Genomic DNA, 24,206 nt, shown 5'->3' on the forward strand with positions numbered 1-24,206 from the left:
GTTTTAGAAGGCGGTTCTAAATGACCAACGATGACAAAGGCTTGGACCTATTGCAATGGCTTTACATTTCACTGACGTCTTGAACGCCCAATACTGATAACTCAAGATAGTCAAATTTACAATGATATCCTTTTTGGTCGAGTGACATGTAGTCAGATAGATACATACGGATAGACAACTGCATTGATTGTAGGTCAATATATTAGGTGGAATTGGGGGAATGCTATTTGAGACAAATATTCTGCTTCTCAAACAAATGCTGATTTCTAGTCAAAACGATGGCATGCTACTTCAATGAGCTAGAACTGCTGTTGCATAATAGTATTACAGACATTACTCTTACTGAGTGCTCTAAGATGTAGCATGTTATGTAAATGAATGAACCTCCACTTTAATCTAAAGATTTATAAAGTAAATTGCCATCTTCCAATGCAGTTCATGGTTGGCTAATGGGGATTGTTTACTATCCAAACCTTAAGCCAAACTACTTGAGTTGAATGGTTAAAGATGAACTTTTGCCGAATGAATAAATGGTTATTATGAGTATTCAACCAGTGTCAAAGCTTTACCGGTGTGAAATTGTAAACTTGTAATAACTGCAACTTAGAAATGTGGGAAATTATTGTATAAATATGGTCAGAACTTGTGTGGAACTAGTGGAATCATTGCATGTTCAGTTAATAACAATAGTGACTGAAGTGGTAGATATACTATTATGTATACTATAACTATATAGGATACTGCTATGATAGTTCATTTGATGCTATAGTACAGTCTATAATGTGGAAAAACTCCATTGCCCTGACTACTCCACTGAAAATGTCAATCTAGGACTGTGCAGAACTATGCCAATGGTTCATGCAGCCTTGTTTTAAATAGCAAACACATAAAGATAGGCCTAAGCATATTGAAGTGTTTATCAGGCAGCCTTCTTCTGAAAAACAGTATCCGTGATGTGGACCTGTATAATCTCCTTTCTGTGCAATTAATTGCTTTGGATAAAAACATATGCTAAATGAATAGCTGTCCAATCCCTGAATTACCCACTATCCATGTATTATAAATGTTCATACATGTATACTGACTACCCCCAAATTCCCCATATTTCCCCCCAAATCTGTCCATTATGGAATCAAAGGTTAATGACAAGGGGTGCTTTTTTCTATATTTTACTGAAAATACTGAGCCTCTAATCCAACTAGGGGTACAGAGGAACAGGATGAGCAAGTTACAATCAAGGACTTTTAGAAATAAAACAAACAGATAAAGATCATCCATGACCATCTATCATCCTGAGGGTACAGTATATTTCAGTCCAACTGCAACCCTTACTCAATTATAGAAATAAGGAAATGATAGCAAACCATTGTTGTACAACTGGACCAGCGCATCATGTTTTGGACTCCAGTTCTTAGGTATAGTCAATATCTCAATATTTTTGTTTCCATGTCGCAGGTGTCAGGTCGTCTCCAATACATCTTCTAATAGGGGATGTCCAGTTTGCCTGTGTGTGCATCAATATGGACAATTCCATCCCCTATCATCTCATTGGACAAAATCAAGCAATGAGGCATCTGATTGGAAACAGAGTTGGTAGAGGACTCTGATTGATACTGGAAGACTGGCAGACCAGTATAGTTCAGTCCTCTCAAAGGGAATCTGTAAAAAGTGATACAACTTTGAGATTCAATGCACTACACAAAATACTTGTAACACTTCATAACTATTAAATGTATTTACTTGTAGATAATTCTAGTATTTTTGTTAATATATCTACAATAGTAGCATAACCATATTAATCTGTTTTTCATTATCTGCAGGTTTGGGGAAGTGAATTGTATTGCAAAGCTAGCTGAGTACAGAATCCCTTTCTGTGCCCACAATGGTGATCCTCATCCTAGTGTGTACCCATGAGGTAGTTTTACATTTTCCCTTCGCTAACCCCCTAGATTTCACTTTTATTAATACCTAAAAATTGTTAATAATTATTTGTTTATTATTAGTACTATAAACAAAAATATTACATGTGGCAACTTTACTTTAGCATTTGCATTGAATAGTAATTGAATGCTAAAAAGGCAGCTAAAAAGAAGAAACAAATAAAAAAAGAAATGTTTCAGTGTAAGAACCAGTCGACTATATCCTCCCTATTAAATAACATTTGTCTTCATCATTTCAAACCTTGTCCATCATTTTAAACTGTTTCTACTATATGCTAACTGGACACTGTCAACTTCCCTCACATAAAATAAGAGGGAAGATAGCATGAGACTTAAATTAACCCCTGTCTCTCATAACAATAATTTATTATAAAGTGATAAAACTTACCAGAGTGAAAAATAACTCTAATGCTACGTCTGAGACCCAGTATCTTGCTCTATTCCAACCCCTCGACAGATGTTTTTGATTGACAGGTACATCTCTTCCTCAGGATCATAGTAGTAAAATTTCCCCAGGTATGATATTAATGGTCTGAAAACGAAGAATTCAAATGAGAAACCTATCTTTTAATGAGTTATCACAGGCCAAGAGGCATTTAGAATTCATCACATAATTGTGTTTATCATAGACAAATAACAAAAAACACAAAAATAAATATTAAGAAAGACCAGTACTTGGGCAGTGGCAGCTCCTGGATGTGGTCAATGCGAACAATCTGTCGGATGCAAAAGCGACAGAGGTGCTGCAGGGACTTGACGTTGCTGAAGCGAGATACAGGGTAGAGTAGCTGCACCGGGGTAGGGGGGAGCCCTTACATACACAGACAAAAACCACAGTAATGAATACACAAACACATACAAATATACACACACAACCTTTAGCGACCTAGAGTGCTATGCTGACTGAAGATTCACTAATAAAGTGATGTTTCCAGTATTTTTGGATTGGGTCAAGCTGTGTGTGAATTTTTGACTTTATTTTACCTGGCACCCTGGATCGCAGGAAGTAAAGAAATTTGCCATTCTTGGAGTGCATAATGGCACGCTCGATGAACTCCACCACTGAATGGCAGCGATCTTCAAATTTTGGGTGACACCATAAACTGAAGGTACCTACAGACAGGAATACAGATGGTCACACCATCGAGGTACAGTCTTAAATTCATAGGGATTAAACAGACACACAATACATATGATCATTTTATTTATTTTTATTCTATTAAAAAAGGTTACCTTAATTGAGTCTATTCAATCACTGCCTGATTACTAACCCCTGTAGTGCTCCATGCGTGTGTGGTGTGTGACACCCTGTGAGCGGAAGCTGAGACTGAGGATGTAACGAGGGTCAGAGCTGTCTCGAACCAGAAACGAGCCATCAGGTTTCCCCTTCAACTTCATCTCTGCATCTTCCCAGTTCATGGGACCCCAGTACCAACCACACTGGAGGAAAGATAAGCATGTGATAAATATCAAATATATGATTACTTTAACCCAATCTGTCTCTGACACACAGACACAGAGTACTTGCACAAATGCACAAGCATAACTGGCATCATGGTGTACCTTCTCCAGTTCTCTTAGACTAGCAGTAAAGTTACTAGCTTCTGGTCGTCTGAGTGGGCAAAGTATGGGAGGTGTGGCAAGTCGATGTGGATTGTCAATCTGTGAGGGGTTGGAGTATGGCAGCGCTCTGAGAAATGCATCTGAAATAAAACAGAGAAACATTTAGAAATTACTTTTCATAGAGACGATGTGATCTGAACCACAAAAATAGGTGCCAATAATCCAAAATGCAACCAAATGAAGCATTTCCCCAAAACATAGAATTTTCTACAGAAAGTATAATGTTAAAACTACTATGATTACATTTTGATTGACTGCTTCTGTTCTGGAAGAATAATTCAATTTTCAGTTGCCAACCAATTTATATATGTTAACAAGAGGTGTATGTTGGATGTACAATGTGAATAGCTATGTTTATCATGGTCATGATATGTGTCATATTTCACATATTCCCAAATGTAGATATACTGTATGTATAAAAGTATATGTATAAATCAATACATTTTTTATAATTATAAAGGATTAAATATAAGGAATATGTATCAGTCTTCATAATAATATTGTAATGAGTCAAACTCCTCACTCTAGCTCAACTTTAGTTTTGGGCTTAAGATCCATGAATCCCAAACACCCTCCACTCTTTACCCCCAGCTATCTTACCATTGAGGCTGATACTATGTTGGATGGTGGCATGGGAGGGAGGAGGAGGAGGAAGAGGCAGGGGAAGGGACTGAAGGGATGCCCCGACAACACTCACTAGGAAAGGCACAGGCTGCTGCCCACCTATGTCATCTGGAACAAAGCGGGGAGGGAATGGAAGATTCAAACCAGGGAAGGGTAGGGGGTCTGTACAAGGATGTCTTAACTCTGGCCCAAAGGACCTATATTATGTATTATATGACACAAGAAAAATTCCAGTTATCAGTAAAGGGCAGTAATCAATTATTTAAATCAAGTTTGCTTTACTATGGCCTGTCTAATAAATAAATAAAAAAACGTTAGTATTAATACACTGAATGCTTTTAAAGTGTTTTTGTTAAAATCTATGTGACACTGCATATGGAGTTGTACATTTGGCATCTGTTCTAGACATACAAATTGTTACCCATGTCCACAATTATAGTGACAAAAATGTATTTAGAAATCTGCCACAACAAATATAATTTTAAAAAGTACATGTGTCCACATTGGTGTAGTTGCATGACATATTTAATTGATTGACTCCACTGTAGCAAAATCTAGCGCTTGTTCCCTTGAATCAACACTCATCTAGCTAAAAAGCAATAATGCAAACTAATAACTAAGTTAAGAAATACAGTTTTGTAAGATTTTTGGTCAGCAGCAAAGTCCTTCTAAGCACAGGAATATATTTTTCAAAGTATGAAGTTCAGTTCTACAAAGTCTTTAGAAGGCTACCCATGAATTAAGTAGCAGAGAACTTCTCCATCAAGTCGGGGAGTGTCACCATGCTTCACTATTACAAACAGACCACTGTTACAGACACCTAACCTCATCAACTTTTTTCCACTACACTACTGTATAGACTTTACATTGTAACATTACACAGTAGTGGGCTTACATGGACAAGAAACAACATATCTCACTTTAAAATACATCTGTTGTGAGATGTAAGGATGTCATACATTTAAGAAAAGGTGGCGTAAAGGAGGCAGGACAAACAGTAATGTGTGTGGGTTTGAGGTGATCTGTGTTTACATTAGCCTATGGGCAGGTACTGGCAGAGAGGTTTGTACAGTTTAAGCAAGTACAAAGGAGTTAACATGGACTAATACCCTTCAGAGGAATGCCATAAGTTTATGTGTACGTGTGTGTGTGTGTGTGTGTGTGTGTGGGTGTGTGTGTGTGTGTGTGTGCATGGCCGCGGAAACTAAGGGTGTCAGGTGGCTAAACGGTTAGGGAATCGGGCTCGTAATCTGAAGGTTGCCAGTTCAATTCCCGGCCGTGCCAAATGAAGTTGTGTCCTTGGGCAAGGCACTTCACCCTACTTGCCTCGGGGGAATGTCCCTGTACTTACTGTAAGTCGCTCTGGATAAGAGCGTCTGCTAAATGACAAAAAAAAAAAGGGTGCTGAGGGTGCTGCAGCACCCCCTGCTGACAGCACGATAATTTAAAATGATATGACTTGAAATTATTTCACAGCGGACCGCCCTGCAACATTTACCCACCCGCCCCCCCCAGCACCCCCCTGACAAAATATGGTCCCGCGGCTATGTGCGTGTGTGTAAGTGAGTGTAAGATGTAGAAAATGCAGAAAGAAAGAAAGAAAGAAAGAAAGAAAGAAAGAAAGAAAGAACGAAAGAAAAGCAGGAATACCTAATAGACTGAGACTTCGACGTGGAGGAGGTGGAGGTGTGGGAGGGTGGCGAGAGTTTGCTTCCCTCCTTGAGATGTCCACATCTACTAAGGATACGGTCTCACCTGATTCCAGAAATGAAGAAGGGTTGGAGAAAGAACAATTGAAAGGAGAAAGTGAGTGAAAGTGAGGAATGTGAAATAGCAGAGCAGAGCAACAGGTGTTAACATACAGCATCAGAGCATGCAATGTGCGGGTATCCTTAGTCTTCAGGGGATAAAATACTGCCTAATGGAAAATGCTTTAGGAAACCATGTCCAGCTTTACATGCGTGTTCAAGAGCCTGTTGTTTGCATTCATGTTATTCCACATCAGGACATATATAAAAATCAAAGCTGCTTACCAGTAAAGGCAGAGAAGGAAGCAGGGGAAAAGGCACTTTGGGCCCTGGTCAGTCTGGGTTGGCTGTTGTTAAAGAGAGAGAAATGAAAAGGGTTGAAACAGTACAGTCTACTCTACACAGGCTTTAAACAGTGCAGATGTTAGTGGTAAGTTGTAAGATAATTATAAAGAGGCCTGGATGCTAGGAAGAAGCTTTTCTCATTTTTGCTGTTAGCAAGTCTATATAATCAAGTAAATCATCAAACCAGTAATACATTTGAATTCCTTACCTGTTTACATCCTGCTCCCCACCACTTGCGCTTGCCATATCCATCAGACTTCCGGCGGAGGATATGGAATAGGCCACTGATTGCCTTTTGTCCAGAAGGTTATTAGAACCACTACAACTTTTAGTTCTAAAAAGTTTACTCAAACGAATTTTTAGCGATCCTTTCCTGGACTTTCCTGGGACTTTAAATGTTTTATCTCCACCATTTCCTGGCCCGGGGGGGGTCCGTGGCGCACTAGGGCACCTGTCTGCTCTCCTGCGAGGTGTCGATGCTTGGCTAGTGTTTGGACTGGCACCTTGGTTTGAGTTTGGTCCATTTGTGAGTAGGCCTACCACTTGTGAGGTGGTTATCTCAGGATCGTGTGCAATTTCGGAAGTCGCTTGTCCATTAGGATTATGTAAACTATATACCTGTGCGTCTTGATGCGCTGAAAAGCAAGACAGCGAGGGGACCCCCTCCACCTGTTTAGTCAACTCTGCTTGAAAGCTGTTTAGCGAAAAAGTTCCTGACATCTTCTGAACTATTTCCCTTTTTCTATTGAGCAAAAACGCGCCTCCTCCAGTGTCATCCGACTCATCCTCCGGACAGTTATCCATACCCAGACCAGATACGTCCCCAGTCCCCAGCCCCTCCAACACCAACAAAGCATCGCTAGTCTCTGTAGGATCATCCCTAGGTCCCATCCCTGCCGCTGCCGACCCATGAGCGCCCGGGCATGAGCACTGAGGCAGCTCTCCGTTCTTGAATAACATCTTCGGTACGGCACCGACTCCCAGCTCACCGAACCTCCTGGCTAAGTCAAAAACGGACCCCTCTCTTTCTGTGGTTGTGCAGTCCCATTTCGATTCTATCACGGTAAACGGGTTGGATTCATCAGATAACAAGGGCCAGTTTGGCGAATTGGTAATGAAACGGTGCCGGTGGCATAGTTCACTCCTTTCGATATCTGCAACCATCGTAGTTAATGTCACCTGGGGATGCAGACCCCAACTCTGGGCCATATTATTCTGCTGTTGCACGTCACCAGCGTTCAACGTATTGTTATTGCTACCCCCAGTTAGGTCGGAGGCAGAGCCGGAGATCTTGTCAATACAAATTTGGTCCCTTGGTTGACTCCGACGGTCGGTTGCACGATCTAATATACCCTCACCATCCCGTAATATGTTAGGAAACACCAAGAGCTGGGGCCTTAGGCCGCTTCTATGAGAGAACTCAAATCCTTGGGCCTCCGTGGTGCTCAGTTGAGAAGGAGGAATAGACAGCAATGGTCTAGTCGCCATGACTCCCATGTCAGGTGCAGTCGTTCCGCAGCTCGTCTGTGCATTGTTCAACGACGAGGGATGACTTGAATGCGCGAGGCCTGCTATAGGATCTCGGGTGAATTCCAAGCTTCCTTTCATGTTGCTATGAGTCAAGACCTTCTTACCGAGTCCTGCCATCACGCTACCCGACGACACATTCCCATTCTCTTCGTCCACACGGTCATCCTCGGCCGCCGAAACCAGGCGCATCAAGACAAAATCGGGAGACATATCTTGTACGTTGCTCATAATTATTCCTTAATTCGCGAAAGGAATAAGCGATATTTACTTCACATAGCTGCCGCGGTTATTTAACTGTTTCTTTGCCAATAGTCACGAAAGGGCAAAACCGTAATGTAACATAAATATGCTACAACCCAATGCAAACTATTTCAAGCGTTCTTTCATCATCGCTTCAATGTATCGGTAGGCTAACCTTTATATTCTCCCGACGATTGTGCGCAAACATAGTATGGGTTACTCCATTTGTTCATATTATCTGGCGAACCCAAGGGTCAAACATACGGTCTAAACCTATTTCACAGAGTAAAAGCCTCGGAAGTCTACAGTCACTGACCACTATCGCTCATGTTCCCGAAGCCCCACCCGCTCCCTCACTTCCGCAAATCCTGGTTTTCCGTGTTCGCTTTTCCCAAGCCTGTAGCCTATTTTAACAGCCTACCACATAGTACGAATTTGAGATAGCACAAAAGGAATAGCTGCAACCTATCCAACCCACCCACGTAAAGATGAATTTAGTGTTTATGCGATTTTAAATGTATTTACTCTCATTTTTAAGTAGCTTAGTGATTTAAATAATTGTTTGATTCTGAGAGATATGATGTAGGTATAGGCTATTCCCTAATGCCAAAAAATAAAAACGTGTATTTTATACTGTCGGTTATGGACCGTATGTGGCCTACCTCCTCTTATTCTGCCAGTGTGTTATTGGCACATGACTGCTTTTGGTATGTCAATTCATAAACTGTGTCCAAATCCATTTGGCTGAAAAGAAACATTTGGTTCCAGTGAATATTGCATGGATTTATATTTTTTATAGGCCAAAATAGTATTGTTTGGGCCTATATAAGTGTAACTATGAAAAAACGAAACTTTGTGAAGAACGGACTGTCCCTAAGCAGAGCTGTAAGGGTGGAGTCTGTCAGATAGCCTACCTTACCACATATTCTCAGAGTTAATTTTCCTGAATATGGTGTGAGACAGTTAATCAACCCAAGTAATCAAATATACTGTAATGTATGCATAATACAAATATATAATATGTCCTTGGAGTGTCATAATGTACTAAGCTAACTCACATAAAAGGTTGTGCCATTAAATTCATTGTAACCTGTGATATGAATAAACTGTCCATATCATAGGTACAACAAAAATGTGTGTCCTGTTAAATGTTATGGGTTGTGTCTGCTTCCAGGAACTGCCTTTCGGGATAATGTTTTAATTTAATTTAACTGAAGTCTTGGTAGATACAAGTCTCTCACCACATATGGAAGTATACATAGCTAATAAAAGACAGTGTCCTCTCTGAACCTTTCATCTCTTTGTATCCTCTCTCAAATAATAATTACACTTATTAGAGCCCACTATTGCAATTGTTTGACAGCTTTCACATTGTAAAACATAAGGTTTTACACTGTTTTTCCAGTAGGTGGCACTGCACACTACCAATGAGGAACTAAGTTCTGCACTAGAGCAATGCTTAAAGATCCTGTAAAGCAAATTCCATGATTTGCTTCTCAGTACATTTTATACGTGTGAAATGAGTTCCTGAAAGCATGTGCAAAGCGTTAAAACTTTGTCGCATTGAAATGTGGAGCTAGACCGTTGAACAGTTTCTCTTCCGTTTTCAGCTCAGGTTTGGTATAGGCGGAGCCAAAACCCGACCTATCTACGTCACAGCGACCGATCTACGTCAGATCACAGACGGTTGCATTCTGTTACTCAGCTGGTATGATACAAAGACAAAGTAATTAACACATAAAATACTCAGAGACTGCAGGTATGACTGTTCTGATATCTGCAATTGATTTAGCTAGTGTTGCTGTTGTTGCTAAATTCAATAAATTCGAGGGGGCTGAGCTTCAGTTCCTTCAGGAGACACCCCCCCCCCCCCCCCCCCCCCAGTCTCAAGCAGAGAAGACTGCTGATTTTCTCACGATTTCAAAGCCTAATTTAACATACTTGTTGTTTGTTTTTTTTCATTCTAATTTGGATGGGTAGTAAACAACACATTCTTCTGTGGTGTGATGAACTTAAAACTAATTTTCAATTCCACTTTAATAAACAATTGAAATAATTACTGATCAAGGCAAGGGGAATGAGAGTGTAGGTACATAAACTTATTTTAATCTGTGAGACAGTCAAAAGATGCTGGTACTGGTTATTTTTCTTGATTAATTTCTTTGAGTTCACATGCCACGTTGCAGAGCAACAGAATATGTCATGGTATGGAATTGTGTCCGTGTTTAAACCATGACTCATCTTACCAAACATAAGAACATGGTTGCATTTTAATGAGAAATGAATAGTCTAGTTTATTTTTACAGTCAGAATGACCCTGTAATTACAAGATACACTGGGATATAGAATATGTAGACATTTACCTCAAATTAGTTCTTAAAGAACAGAAATCCACTCAAATAAAGTTTTGTTTATAGTAAAATAGTGTTTTTAAAACGTGACATTTATTGAAGTTGAACTGAAACTGGAAACAGGATTTTTTTTTTTAGATTACCTAATTCAATTAATGGAAAAAACTTACAGTAAAACCTTTGGGTGAAACTGAATTTGGGATTAGAGGGATAGGTCTGTCTCTTTCAATACATGTCTATGTACAGTACATATCTGTATATATATACATTTTCAAACTGCTCCACCAACCACATCAGGCTTGACTCTGCTACCAGCCTTCTCCACTCAATCGGGCTCGGCTTGCTACCACCCCCGCCTCGCTAAAAAACTAACTCCCTCTCCCGTCTCTGCCTCCAGAAATTCTGACTTTTGGCATCAGAGGCAGACCCCCTCCCCACTCCGGATCATCTGTTTTCCTGTACCACCTTCCCATGACGGCACATCTCCACAACTTTCACCTCCACACCTAAGATGCCATCCTCCAAGGTCTGTCCCCCCGTACACTCTTCACATACTGGACAGCCTGGAAGTGCTTCAAGTCCTTCCACACTGCTCACCACCTCACCTTCCCCTCATTCAATCTCCTTTCCATCACCAGCTTAATTTTCTATGCCCACATGCACCTCTCCATCCGCACTTCCACTATCCACGTGTACCTCAGCGGCATGTTGCAAGTTGCTCTCTGGTTCCCAGTGCATCCCAGTAATCACACTCTCGTCCCCTCAGGACCCCAGGCCTGGCTCTGCTACCAGCCTCCACCAAACTGCATCAGGCTCTGCTACCAGCCTCCACCAAACTGCATCAGGCTCTGCTACCAGCCTCCACCAAACTGCATCAGGCTCTGCTACCAGCCTCCACCAAACTGCATCAGGCTTGGCTCTGCTACCATTATTCAATCGCTGATGTGTTACTGAACTCGTGAAGTATTATTATTGGGCTGACTACAGAATTAATTTGAGGAATATTCCTTTGTACCTAGAGTGATAGTGAAAATAGCAACTGTCCATCCATCTCTCCTGACCCTATTAGTATCCAAGGGGTTAATCCATCGAGTGTGGGATTTTGATGGATGCTCAAATACAGGGGGCTTAAAATTCGACTTGCATCATCCTCTCTTATGCCTACGTACACACATATGCACAGACACGAACACACGCATACACACAAACATGCACTCACAAAGCCTCTGCAGCCAACAGATGTGCCACTCTCATTACCCCCCATAACTGGTACATGAACATTCCCAGCATTTTGAAAGGGGAGGAGTAAGAGGGATGGATTTTGTGTGAGAGATTGAGGAAGGGAGGGAAAAAGAGATTAAAGAGAGATTAACCAGAGAGAGATGCTCTGCAGCAACATTGTGTAAGGAGGCAACAGAAGGAGAAGAGCTATTCTTCCTACCTACAGTATCAGTCTAAAACGCTCTCTCTTTTTGACGCTATCAAGGACTCCCTCAACTTTGATCAGGCACCATCCTCCCTGCTGTTGTCTTTCTGCATGTGCTCATATCTGTAGTGCGACGTGCCTCTCTCTCATTAATCATGTCTCTGCTTCCCTGGAAAGGGAACTAGGAATACAAAATCAAGACAATGCAAGGACACATACTATGGATATGCTTGGAAAAGAACTGCACTGGATCAGTGTTGTGGAATTCCTAACCAAGGTTGGATGTGTAGTTGAGAGTTTATGAGAGTGTGTGTGGGCATACATGGAGAATAGTACTGTTGTGTGTATATAAGAGCACTACAGACCGACTACTTCACATTACAGAATCCTGCTCTACACATCCGAACACCTCTATCCATATGACAACAACCAGTCAAAGAGATGAGACAAAAAGAAAGATGATGGACAACACACAAGAATGTCAAGCTTTGACGGCAATGTGACATTTCTTGAGGGGAGAGAAAAAAAAAATACAACAATTAATTTTTACATCTGGATATTTGGAAACAGTTCCATGATGTATTTTACAATCGACCGTATTTTGCTTATCCTGCTGCTCCCTCCCTTGTTCTCTGCCCAGGTCGGGCCAGGATCTGGAATAGCTACAACTGAGTCTGAATACGTCACAGATTCCAGAATGAATGGAACAGAAACCTTCCGAAGTTCCTCTAGCAGCCCACAGCCCTCTATGCCTGATCAGGTACACTCAGAGGCCGAAGGGGAGGACTGGACACCAGCAGAAGCGTTTCTTTTCAGCGGAGACCCCACCGTTTTGGAGTTGGGTGAGTGTACTCGGGCGTACAGTCTCAACAGGCAAATGAGCACACTGCCTCTGAATTTCTACACCCCCCTCGGGCCGGCCATGGATGCACTGGTTAATACAGCCAACTTCCTGAACATGATTTTCCAAGCCAGTGACTTGCGAGAAAGCAGTGTTAGAGAAGACATGGAGTGGTACCATGCCCTGGTCCGATCCCTCCTGGAGGCTGATCCTATTATCCGGCGTGCGCTACTCACCTTTGATGCTGACCCCGCCTCCCCTGTCCCACAGCTGTTGCTCCGTGCTTCCCGAAGCTCCACCCCAAAAGTTCAGTTAATTCTCCTCCAGGACCTATCAAATGCTTGGGAGAGCCTGCATCCTCCGGCCCCAGCTCCAGATGACAGTTGGTTCACCAGCTTCAAGTTTCCCTCCAACAATCAGCCTGCCCCAGCCCTGTCCAAACGGGTGCTTCTCAATGACCTTAACACCTTAGACACACCAAAATGGGTTCAAGGGGACAGCTATGTCACAAATCGAACTGGAGTACGTTGGGGGGATGTCCCCTACCTGGAATGTGAGGATGGACGCTTTCTACCTGGGTGGCTGGTCACTCTCTCTACTTCATTCTATGGCCTCAAGCCTGACCTCACCCCAGAGTTCAGGTCAGGACCTGCCTTTGTCCAGTCATGTTGACGAACCAGTGTCAGTACACCCATTTTTATAACAACACTAGACTATAATTTATTTTAGTATCAAATTCAGTAGTCAGGTGGGAGTCAGGTGGCTGAGCGGTTAGAGAATCAGGCTAGTAATCAGAAGGTCGCTGGTTCGATTCCCGGGCGGCAAAATGACGTTGTGTCCTTGGGCAAGGCACTTTACCCTACTTGCCTCCGGGGAATGTCCCTGTACTTACTGTAAGTCGTTCTGGATAAGAGCGTCAGCTAAATGACTAAATGTAAATTCAATAGGTATAATAATTGAATTAGCTGAACTGAATAAAGTCTGCCAACTGGGAGAGAAACACAGATGTAACACTGAAGGAAATGTTAAACTAAAAGTTATATACTGTAAAATGGGGTGAATAATACCAATAATAATACCTCTCCCCCATAATAGCTCCTGTTATGTCCTGTAATGTAAATTTGGTGTATAAGCAGGTTGGTACTTTATTCCTCGGGGGTATGTATATGTCGTTATGTATGTGCATATGCATGTGTTCCTTTGCTAGGGGGGTGATCCGTGTGGATATAAATATACAGGACTTTGATGTGGACCAATGTGCCATGGGTAATGGCTGGTTTGCCAACACACACCAGTGCAACCGCACGACTATGAAGGTAAAATACTGCTCCCATAAACATACATACCACCCTGACAAATGTAAAAAGGGTTAGAATTCCCTGGCCATACCATAATGATCTTATGCTATCTTTAAATCAACCTTAGGTTAAGAATACTTACCAAAGCTGTTTCATCTAAATCTAATATTCTATCTATACCAAAGATGTTGTGGAGGGATGCACTTCAAAACATGCTGCAGGAGTTGGTTTTCATAGTCAGAGTATGTAATTTCACATAAATACACTTTAAGTGAACTTTCTAGAATGTTTTATTTCGTAGTATCTTTATTTATCTATTGATATAGGTATCAATAGGCTACACAATTTCTCTTTTTATCATTCAGGTATCCCTTTCCCCTCATAGAAGAGACACTATTCCCTTTTACCATCATCCCTGTTCAGAATTTCCTCCGTCTCTCTCATTCGTTCCATCCAACCCAATCCTCTATTTCTCATCCTAATGTTCTATTTAAAGTTCTCTGTGCTGGATGGTGGAGGGATGATCTGTCAGATTAAGATTATAATCCAGTGGTGCTGACATCCTTTCCCCCTCCATACACCGTTGCTTTCATAACAGACATTGAAAAAAACAGAGGTACAATTTCAAAATCTAAATTTCCAATGTCACCCATGTGCTACAGTAACAGATCACCTTGTACAACTACAAAAAAACTATTACTGTCTGAAAACCCTTGGAGTTTCATTGGCATTGATTTTACGTCAGTTGAGAGTTGGGATTTACTGAAAGCCTAAAAAGAATTCAAGCTACATCAATGGGAATGTTGCATGAGATTCAAAACTCTAAAACAGCGTCATTCATACTAATGTAATTTAATGATATTCTAGCCAATCAGTTCCAGTGGCAAGTACAAGTAACAGTGTGATTCAGCTTCAATGATCAAAGTTTCTATAAATATCAAGAAATGTATCTATATCCATATTGTATTCTACTCCCATAATACATTTTTACAGTCTCTGGTAAACTATGGAAAACTCTCCCTATGAACATCCCAGCATTAAAAGTTGTCTTACCAATACACGTACATTAATATTTAGGTGCATTGGTAATGTTCCAACCATGTAGGCTGATGGAAGGTTGTCACAAACAGGACAAAAATAGACATGGGAACATTCACTACTGTGCTCCGACCTGAGTATTAAATTGTCCTTATGACCACATGATTCATTACTGTCATTAATGCTGAACCCTTTCAACTATTAGATACTGTGCCACAACAGTACCTGATTGAGAGTAAGGTTACTTGCACTTGTGTGTTGGGGATAAGCTGTGCATGTTTGTGACAGTGTTTACTGTAAGCGTATAGTGCGCACTCATAATGCTGGTCAAAAAGGGATAATGCTCTTGCTCAAGGCATTATGTATCCATTTAGATGTAGGTTTTTACTTAGATTAACACGCAGCAATCAAATGTGCATTCCTATACTGAGTGAGTGCGCTCAAGTATCTACTCTGTCTATGACTATAACTGTGTATGTTGGTTTACTGTTTCTTGTAAAAACTGACATCTTCTCTGAAACCTTTTTCCTAGTGATATAAATAGACAGTAGGTTTGAAATCTATATGAATTAGGACAACTGATGATTGATAAACTATGCAATTGCTATCTATTCTTCTCAATTGATATAAAAGGAGGGGGGGGGCTTCTTTACACTGAGATACACCTCAAATGAATTATTTTACCTCTACTTTATCACAAAACTAAATAATATTTTATAAACTAATATCACTGCTCTGCTCTCTCCATCAGTGTGAGCCAATCCCAGGCAAGGGATTCCAGTTGGGGCAGTACTGCTGCCGCTGCAAAGATGGATACTACAGTCCTCCAATTGACAATCAGGACACACGTAAGCCCATCAGTGTCCACAGTCCGGATCCAGTATGTAATATCACCCTGTAAATAGTCAACAAAACAAAACTTCTCAATGCATTATCTGGCCTGGGGTTCAATGACAGGTCAAGGTTTAGCGAAGAGCACCCAGAGCCTGCCCAGAACTGAGCTGGTTGCAATAATAGGCGCACAAACGATACGTATGCAGTGACATGAATTGCAGACTATTCATTGCTTTTGTTTAACGGCAACTCAAAGACATGCTTTTAACAGTAAGCTCAGTTATAGTTTTGGTAGCTGGGCACTTGTGTTCCACTTTAAATTGTAAAGTCGTTTCCAGAGTGACCTTTTGATTTTCTGAGTCTGGTCTGGGCTAAAAATTTTGCTGTATGGAAGTTGTCAGGAGTGATGCATGTTGTATGCATATTCATTTGTATGTCTTGAAATCACATGCAATATTAATATACCATCAATATATTTCAATTTAGAACATTCAATCAAGGGTCAACAAAGAATGTCAAATGACAATAACTTTGGAAATATATTAAACTGAACAGCTTTAAATTGGAGTGAAACCTAGCAAAAACTGAAAACTGGAGCTCCAGCCAGCAAATTTAACATCTATTTGAGCTACTGAAGCAATTGAATTGACAGCTAAATCTATTTTACTGTCTCAAATATTCCCAACCTTCTCAATGAAACTGTAGACAATTCAAACAGGGTTTTGATTGTTCATTTTGTTTATAATGTCCATGTCCTATAAAGTCACAAATCAATGTCAATGGCTAAAGTAATGTTGTCTTCTTCATTCAAGTAGTCTCTAGAGAGTACATACAATCTGATTGTTGTCATTCTTGTCACTCTTCTGTGTATGTGTGTGTTGGGTGTCTTCCTATGAGCAATTTGTTGTCTGTATTTATGTTGTGGGTGATGCAGTGGATGAAACTGTCAATGGGAGCAACAGTTCTGGCAGTGGCAGGGGTGGTGGTGGTACTGTGTGTTACCCTATCCTGCCCATCTGTCTGCCCTGCTGGCCTGGCTGCAGGCGCTGTGAGGATGGTGCCCCCTGCTGGGTACAGGAGGACTGGTTCCTAAGGGCAGTTGTGCTGGCAGTCCAAGGCTTCTTCATGTTACTGGTGTTTATCAGCATGCTAGTGGCCTACCAGTTCCGACGGAGCAGGGTGAGTGAGTTCTACTCCATTGAGCACAGCAATGGTGTTTATACCATATTTTGTACATCTACTGTCAAAAAATACAGTATATTCTATTATAATGAGCAGCAGTTCATTGTTTTGATGTTTGAAGCCATCATGGACAGATATATTATAAAGATGTAAAAGTATATATATATAAAATATAAAGATTATGCATTGGTATCATCAGACCATGTTTTGGGCTTTTCCTAATTTCTCTATGATAGTGATCTAGTGCCATTCATAAGATACGCCGTAAGCTGTCTTATAGAATAAAACCCAGTCAAGCAGCACAACATGGTACCTACTGCTCTTAGTTAGCCAAAATGCATTAATGTTACTGATCAATAAGTGCAATCACAGAAGCAGATAGCTTCTTGAAGTCGTATGTGGCAATACACACACAAGGATCATGAGGAAAACCTTTTTTGAAAATATTTATTTTGCTGTCAAACGCTAAACATCACTAGATTAATAGTGTTATTACATATACTGTAAACAGAATGGACGACGCGTCTCTGCTTCCTCCTACTGTACAAAAATAAAGCCAAAATATCTATTGGAAGTCGCTTTGGATAAAAGCGTCTGCTAAATGAATACATCTATTTATCCTGCATAGCGGTGCTGCCGTCTTGCGTTTGTGATGTCATTTGGAGCCAGAGTCTGCGCAGTAGTGATTGGGTGGGGGAGCCGCGGTATTCATAGTTTTCACGTATTCATTCAGCTTTATTGATTCAGCTTTCCGCTGCCCGCCGCCCATTATTAAGTCATACATTTTCTTTGAGTCTGTTGCTTTTGTGTTGCCAAAATGCCAGATAGTTGTTGTTCTATCAGATGCAGTAATCGAAGAGGAGACCAGCCTGGGCTGTGTTTCTTTAGAATTTCGTCCGATAAAGAAAACCCATAGAGGAGGAGATTGTGGATTTGTGCCATTAAAACTACCTGTCCCGCAAACAATGCCAGACGTCCAAATATACACGTATTTGCAGCTAACACTTCATCAAGCTCAAGTAAAGTTAAACACAACAATATACAGGTATATAAATTACGTTTTTTTTTCTCTCCATAAAACACATCTTTATGTAATAGGACGGTTTGACATTGTTTGTTGTGTATCGAGGTGAACAACTACAGTGGTCGTAGTGAGTTAAAGTTAGCTAGCTAGCTAAATAGTTGGGGTTGTTGTGTTAGACACAACTAAACTCAAAATGCATTTGGAGTTAAATGATTTGGAAATCCCTTTACACCGATATTCAACTGAATGTAAAACAAAGACAATGTGTGAGGCTTGTGTTAAGCCTGATTGGTTTTTCATACTCATTTGATCCTTTGTTTTTATTAACGTTTTTCAGACCATCCCAACTTTTTGGGAATTGAGATTGTAATAAGTAAAAATTAAAGGAAAAGTTGACTTTCCGTTGGAATAATTAGCAGTTGTTTAAGAGAGAGAGAGGGGTTAGCTAGTTAGTAGCTAATGAAAGGCTATCACAGTCATATAAAAACCTTGCTGTTTTTAGGGGCAGAAATACGGCAGCGGGTGCTGTAGGCTCTATGGATCGCTTCTTTCGCTAAGAGGTGATCCAAAGAAACGTGGGAAAGTCAATTTGCCGACTTTTGCTGCGTCTCAATGGTGTGAACCGCTATCGCCAGCAGCTTTCTGCCCTCCAGGCAGGGTTGCCAGGTCTGTGTGACAAAACCAGCCCATCCATTTAAAATATGGATTTTTATTTAAAAATATCCATGTAATTTGCATGCAAAATAGGTCTGCCCGAACCAGCGGACTAAAAATTAAACCCGCGGCAACACTTCAAAAGTAGCCCAATTCCGCGGGAAAACCCTGGACCTGGCAACACTGCCTCCAAGTCACCGCGGATGTAGTGCTTGCGATGGCAAGCGACTCGCGTGAGGGAGCCAAGATGGCGGCGTGACGAGTCAACTTTTTCCGAGCTCTTGCTTATCTCTTATTGTATTCATAGTTTTTTATAGTATGGAACTAAAGTTTAGCTCTTAAAAATTGTAGAAGTATTCTTTTTTTACCATTTTGACTTACAAAGTTTATTGTATAGGTGGATTTGCATTTGCGAAGATGCCTAAGCCGGTACAGAAAAGACCGAGTGCACCTAGCATTGAAGCGAAAAGTTGCACACCTGCTAGCGATCATGACTATGTCGTTGGGATGGAGTGTAACGTGCAAGGGGTTAGCGAAGAAGATTTCCCTCCATTGCCGGTAACGCCAAGTAAGCCACCCATTGCTAAAAAACCGACCATCTCTCATGTTGGATTGGGCAGTGAGCTTAACTCAGATGACGCCGTTTGCACCCTGATTAACCTCATCAACTCTAGGAGTGATAAAATTGAAAAAATGGTGGAATCCATCTGTGTCGAAATAAAGGACTTGAATGAGAAGTTTATCACCATCGAAAAACGTGTGGAGAGAAGTGAGGAAACTACGACGAAATGTGTGAACCGAGTGTCGGAATTGGAGCGTTATGGACGTCGGTGGAATTTAAGGCTCTATGGTGTATCCGAAGTGGAAAAGGAAAATGTGCGGGCAGAGGTGATCAATATCTGGCAAAAGGTGCTACCAGCGGAGAGGGTGAAGCTTCCTGATGCCATTGACGTTGCACATCGTGTAGGGAAACAGCGACAAGATGACCCGAAGCCCCGGGGTATCATTATCAGATTTCTCTCCCCGAGACACAGGGATGCAATTTGGAAGGCTGCAAAGAATAACAACTCCCTTCAGAGCAAGGGACTGCGCTTCACAGAGGACTTGACTAAGGACAGAGAGAATAGACAAAAGCTGTGGCCCGCGATAAAGAAGGCTCGTGAAGATGGAAAAGCAGCCTACTTCGTGGGAGGTAGAGGTTTCGTAAATGGTTTAGAAATTATGTTATAGACATAAACTAAGATAATAAGGTAGAGTAGGGTATCTTACAATATCTCAGGTTCATTGAAATGTTGAATCTATCTGGTGGTGCATACAGCTGTTTGTCTACTTTCTATATTGGTGCAATTTACTTTCTATATTGGTGCTGGGTGAAATGATAGGCTATTAAGGTCTGAGGTATAGGCGTATGCAGAAGTGATATACTTTCAAGTTACTCAGGTTTCTTTTACTCTAGACTATATTGAGCCTCATTTACTTCTAATTGTGAAATAATACAAGCAACTTTTAATGTTTTATTTTCAGAAATGCTCAATTACAATCACTAAACGAGCGGTTCTCGGATATCCATATCCTAGTATCAATAGTTATTCACTACTAGTTATAGCAATATGCTATCGTTATCTTTTGTTTCTCTTAACGCTAGGGGTTTGCGTAACAATGTTAAGCGTAAAGCTTTATTTTTATATGCTAAACAGTTCAAGACAGATTTTTGTTACTTTCAAGAATCACATTCTATTTCAAATGACGTCAATTTTTGGAAATCTCAATGGGGTAATTCCATATGGCTTTCTGATGGTACAGAACGTTCTGCGGGAGTGGCTACATTAAAGAATAGGTTTTGTGGAAAGGGTTTACTTACAAAATGTGATCCAGCTGGACACTTTATATGTCAAGTTATTAAACACAACGAGTTGATTTTTATTATTTGCAATATCTATGGATATAACACAAAAAGGAGAATGATGACCTGACTGGTATCTTAGAGAATATTCTGGAAGACTGGTTGGTTAAATTTCCTAGCGCCATTCTGTTATTGGGAGGGGACTTTAACAACATTTTAGACTGTCATATGGATAAATGGCCTCCTGGTAAGCCAAATAGAAACAATACTAGTCTCATAGCTTTTATGGATAGATTTGATCTCATAGACATATGGAGAAAAAAATATCCTGATGATAAATCATTCACGTGGAGTAATAGTAAAGGTTCGAGTCAGTCTAGAATTGATTTTTGGTTAATCTCTGGGAGTCTTAACAAAGATGCTATAGAGGTGGATATATGCCCAACTCCTCGTACAGATCATAAGGCGATATGTTTTTGTTTAACCCTCGTGCTGCCTTCGGGTCACATGACCCAAAGGTTCATAACGAATCATCGTTGTCTTTACCCAATTTTACCCAATACAAAAACAAATTAAAATAATTTTCTTTTAACCTTTGCAATGTGGGGGGTGTCTGAGACAGCCTAGCTGTTAAAAGAAAATGCTTCACTTTGTCTTTGTATGCGGTAAATCTGTCGCAATACGACGGTGGGTCACAATGACTGATGGGTCAGAATGACCCGAAGATAACACAAGGGTTAAAGTTATCCAATTTGAAAAGTGGGACTGCTCAGTCAAGGTATTGGCTTGCTCACTATTACAAGATGATGATGTTAGAACAGAAGTTTTAAATCAGATTTCTTATTTTTGGTCAAAAGCTAAAGAAGAAGAACGATTTAGTAGTAATTGGGAGCTATTTAAATTTGAGGTGGGAATTTTTTTTAGAAAATATGGCTCTATGAAGTCCAAATCTCAAAGATCTGCAGAATTAAGGGTAATAACAAGGATTACCTTTTTGTAAAATAAAAGCCCAAATACTTTATTAGACGAGGAAAAAGTTGAGTTAGTTAATCTACAAGCTAAATTAGATGACTTGTATAATCAGAAGGCAAGGGGTGCTTTTATTAGATCGAGAGCTAAATGGTTGGAAGAGGGGGAACAAAATTCACACTATTTCTTTAATTTGGAAAGAGCTCATTCCAATAACCAGAGTATTAATAAGTTGAATATTGATGGGGTTATTACAGATGACTTCAAAGTGATATCCAATTATTGTAGCAATTTTTATAAAAAATTATATAATCTCTAAGTTTTGCCATAGAACTGCGGATAATTACCTGGACTCTCTGAATGTTAAAACTATTGATAAGAGCCAAATGGAGATGTGCGATAAGATTATCTCTCTACAGGAGATTAAGAATAATTTGAATCTACTAAAAAACAACAAGTCACCTGGTACTGATGGGCTGACGTCAGAATTTTACAAGGCATTTGCCGATGAACTAGCTCCGTTTTTATTGGAGGTCTTTACGGAATCCTTAAAGAAAAATTGCCTCCCAACTACTATGACTCAAAGGGTGACTGTTTTAATTCCCAAACCCAACAAAGACAAACTGCTAATTGACAACTGGCGCCCAATTTGCTTGCTTAACAATGATTATAAAATTCTAGCGATACTTTTGGCTAAAAGACTCAAGATGGTGTTGACTTCTATTATTGATGAAACACAATCTGGTTTCATGGCAAAAAGACATATTACAAATAATATTAGGCTGGTTTTGGACATTTTGGATTATTCAGATGTGATTGATGATAATGGCTTTATTTTGTTTCTGGATTTTTACAAGGCCTTCGATACTGTGGAGCATCAGTTTATTTTGCATTCTTTGAGAAAGTTTGGATTTGGTAATTACTTTTCTACGGCTATTAAAACTTTGTATATGCATAGTAATAGTTCTATTCAATTAACAGGCGGCACATCCCCTAGATTCGAGGTGTCTAGAGGTATACGGCAGGGATGCCCTACCTCCCCCTATCTCTTCCTTTTAGTGGCTCAGTTGTTGGCTGACCATATTAAAGCTAGTGCTGTGAAAGGTATCTCTCTACTTGGCAGTGAATTACTATTGACACAGCTGGCAGACGATACTACACTATTTCTGAAGAATCAGTTTCAAATTCCTGTTGCTATAAAAGCAATTAAAGAATTTTCAGAGGCATCTGGTCTACATTTGAATGTTAATAAGTGTGAACTTCTGTCTATTAAGGAGTGCACTTCCTCTTCTCTTTACAATATTCCAATTAAAGATGAAGTTCTCTATTTGGGTATTGTAGTTACCAAAGACCAACATAAGAGAAGTCATTCCAATTTTTCTCCTGTCATTAAAAAATCTCAAAAAAGATTTAATCAATGGCTATTAAGAGATTTATCATTGAGAGGTAGAGTGTTGATTACTAAGGCAGAGGGTCTCTCTCGTTTGACTTATGCGGCTTTGGCCGTGCATCTGGATAATAAGCTACTAAAGGAGATAGACAAAATGATATTCAATTTCATCTGGAAAAATAAGACACATTATATAAGAAAGACTGTTCATATGGATTCCTATGAAAATGGTGGACTAAATGTATTGGATTTTGGTACTTTAAATAATACTTTTAAGTTAAATTGGCTGAAACAGTTTTTTGGAAACCCCTCTTCAGTTTGGAATATGATACTATTTGATCTGGAATAACAAGAACATTTTATATAAAAACAAATCTCTCTTTTTGGAAAATTGGGTCTGTAATAATATCTTGCTGGTAGATCAATTATTTAATGAGAAGGGTCGTCCTTTCACTTATGAGGAGTTTCTTGCTAAATACAGGATTCCAGTGACACCTGGGGATTATGCAAAAGTCTTTGGTGCAATACCTTCTGGTATTTGTATGCTTTTTAAATCTCAGCTAAGGGTTACTCTCCAAAATTGTCCCCTTGTGCATAATCTTGTTACAGACTCCCCTATAGGCAAAACCTGCTTTTCCAATACTGGTAGAAATAATAATAGATCTATTCGAACTTTGTTTCAGAGAGATGTAACTACGGTGTCCTATGTTATTCCTTACTGGAATCGTTTTGTCAATGATATTGTTTGGAAGAATGTCTGGCTTTTACCTCATGTATATTTAGTCACAAATAAAGTGAAGGAAATTTCATTTAAACTCATCCATAAATGTTATCCAGCAAAAAGCTATATAAAGAAAAGATTTAAGAAAGACATTGATGTTGTTTGCACTTTTTGTAATGAATGTGAAGAAACGGTTGTGCATTTATTCTGGCATTGTCCAATTGTAAAAGAATTTTGGCAAAATCTTTGTAAGTTTATTACTGAAAATATTGAGGCTGATTTTTGTTTATTTTGGAAGAATGTATTGTTTGGGCTTTTTGACGGTTCCAGGAAAAACACCTGTGTATACAGTTAGGTCCATAAGTATTTGGACATTGACACAATTTTCATCATTTTGGCTCTGTATACCACCACAATGGATTTGAAATGAAACAATCAAGATGTGCTTTAAGTGCAGACTTTCAGCTTTAATTTCAGGTTTTATTTACATCCAAATCAGGTGAACGGTGTAGGAATTACAACACATTTTATATGTGGCCCCCCCCCCCCTTTTTAAGGGACCAAAAATAATTGGACAAACTAACA

At 40.0% G+C, this 24,206-nt stretch overlaps 2 protein-coding genes across 4 annotated transcripts in view; one reads left to right on the forward strand and one right to left on the reverse strand.

Annotated features, from left to right (window-relative positions):
• Positions 1-1,208: 1,208 nt before the first annotated feature.
• On the reverse strand, positions 1,209-8,225 carry socs7 (suppressor of cytokine signaling 7). Of its 3 annotated transcripts, XM_067259312.1 has the most exons (10): positions 6,489-8,225; positions 6,221-6,282; positions 5,838-5,942; positions 4,164-4,295; positions 3,504-3,643; positions 3,212-3,380; positions 2,925-3,053; positions 2,616-2,751; positions 2,329-2,472; positions 1,209-1,659 (listed from the first exon to the last, which is right to left on the reverse strand). In XM_067259312.1, the coding sequence occupies exons 1-9, from the start codon at positions 8,036-8,038 to the stop codon at positions 2,352-2,354; spliced, it is 2,544 nt and encodes an 847-aa protein (XP_067115413.1). In that variant the 5' UTR covers positions 8,039-8,225; the 3' UTR covers positions 1,209-1,659; positions 2,329-2,351. The 3 variants fall into 3 exon arrangements, with proteins under 3 accessions (XP_067115413.1, XP_067115414.1, XP_067115415.1); XM_067259313.1 differs by lacking the exon at positions 5,838-5,942; XM_067259314.1 differs by lacking the exon at positions 4,164-4,295.
• Positions 8,226-12,749: 4,524 nt separating this feature from the next.
• Positions 12,750-24,206, forward strand: part of gpr179 (G protein-coupled receptor 179) — a 55,206-nt gene continuing 43,749 nt past the window's right edge. The window contains exons 1-4 of the mRNA XM_067259778.1: positions 12,750-13,309; positions 13,876-13,984; positions 15,756-15,864; positions 16,773-17,017. Of these exons, the coding sequence (XP_067115879.1) occupies positions 12,750-13,309; positions 13,876-13,984; positions 15,756-15,864; positions 16,773-17,017 (1,023 nt within the window). The remainder of the gene's footprint in view (positions 13,310-13,875; positions 13,985-15,755; positions 15,865-16,772; positions 17,018-24,206) is intronic.

The sequence above is a fragment of the Osmerus mordax genome, chromosome 21 (genome assembly GCF_038355195.1).
Source record: "Osmerus mordax isolate fOsmMor3 chromosome 21, fOsmMor3.pri, whole genome shotgun sequence".
In the NCBI taxonomy this organism is placed as follows: Eukaryota; Metazoa; Chordata; class Actinopteri; order Osmeriformes; family Osmeridae; genus Osmerus; species Osmerus mordax.

What these genes read in the sequence shown, in the direction of transcription:
- socs7 (XM_067259312.1), bottom strand. Translation starts at nt 8,038, where the DNA reads ATGAGCAACGTACAAGATATGTCTCCCGATTTTGTCTTGATGCGCCTG. An exon ending in ACGCATGGAGCACTACAGGG is followed by an intron (nt 3,054 to 3,211) that starts GTTAGTAATCAG and finishes TCCTGTCTGTAG; the next exon opens with GTACCTTCAGTTTATGGTGT. An exon ending in CAGGAGCTGCCACTGCCCAA is followed by an intron (nt 2,473 to 2,615) that starts GTACTGGTCTTT and finishes CTTCGTTTTCAG; the next exon opens with ACCATTAATATCATACCTGG.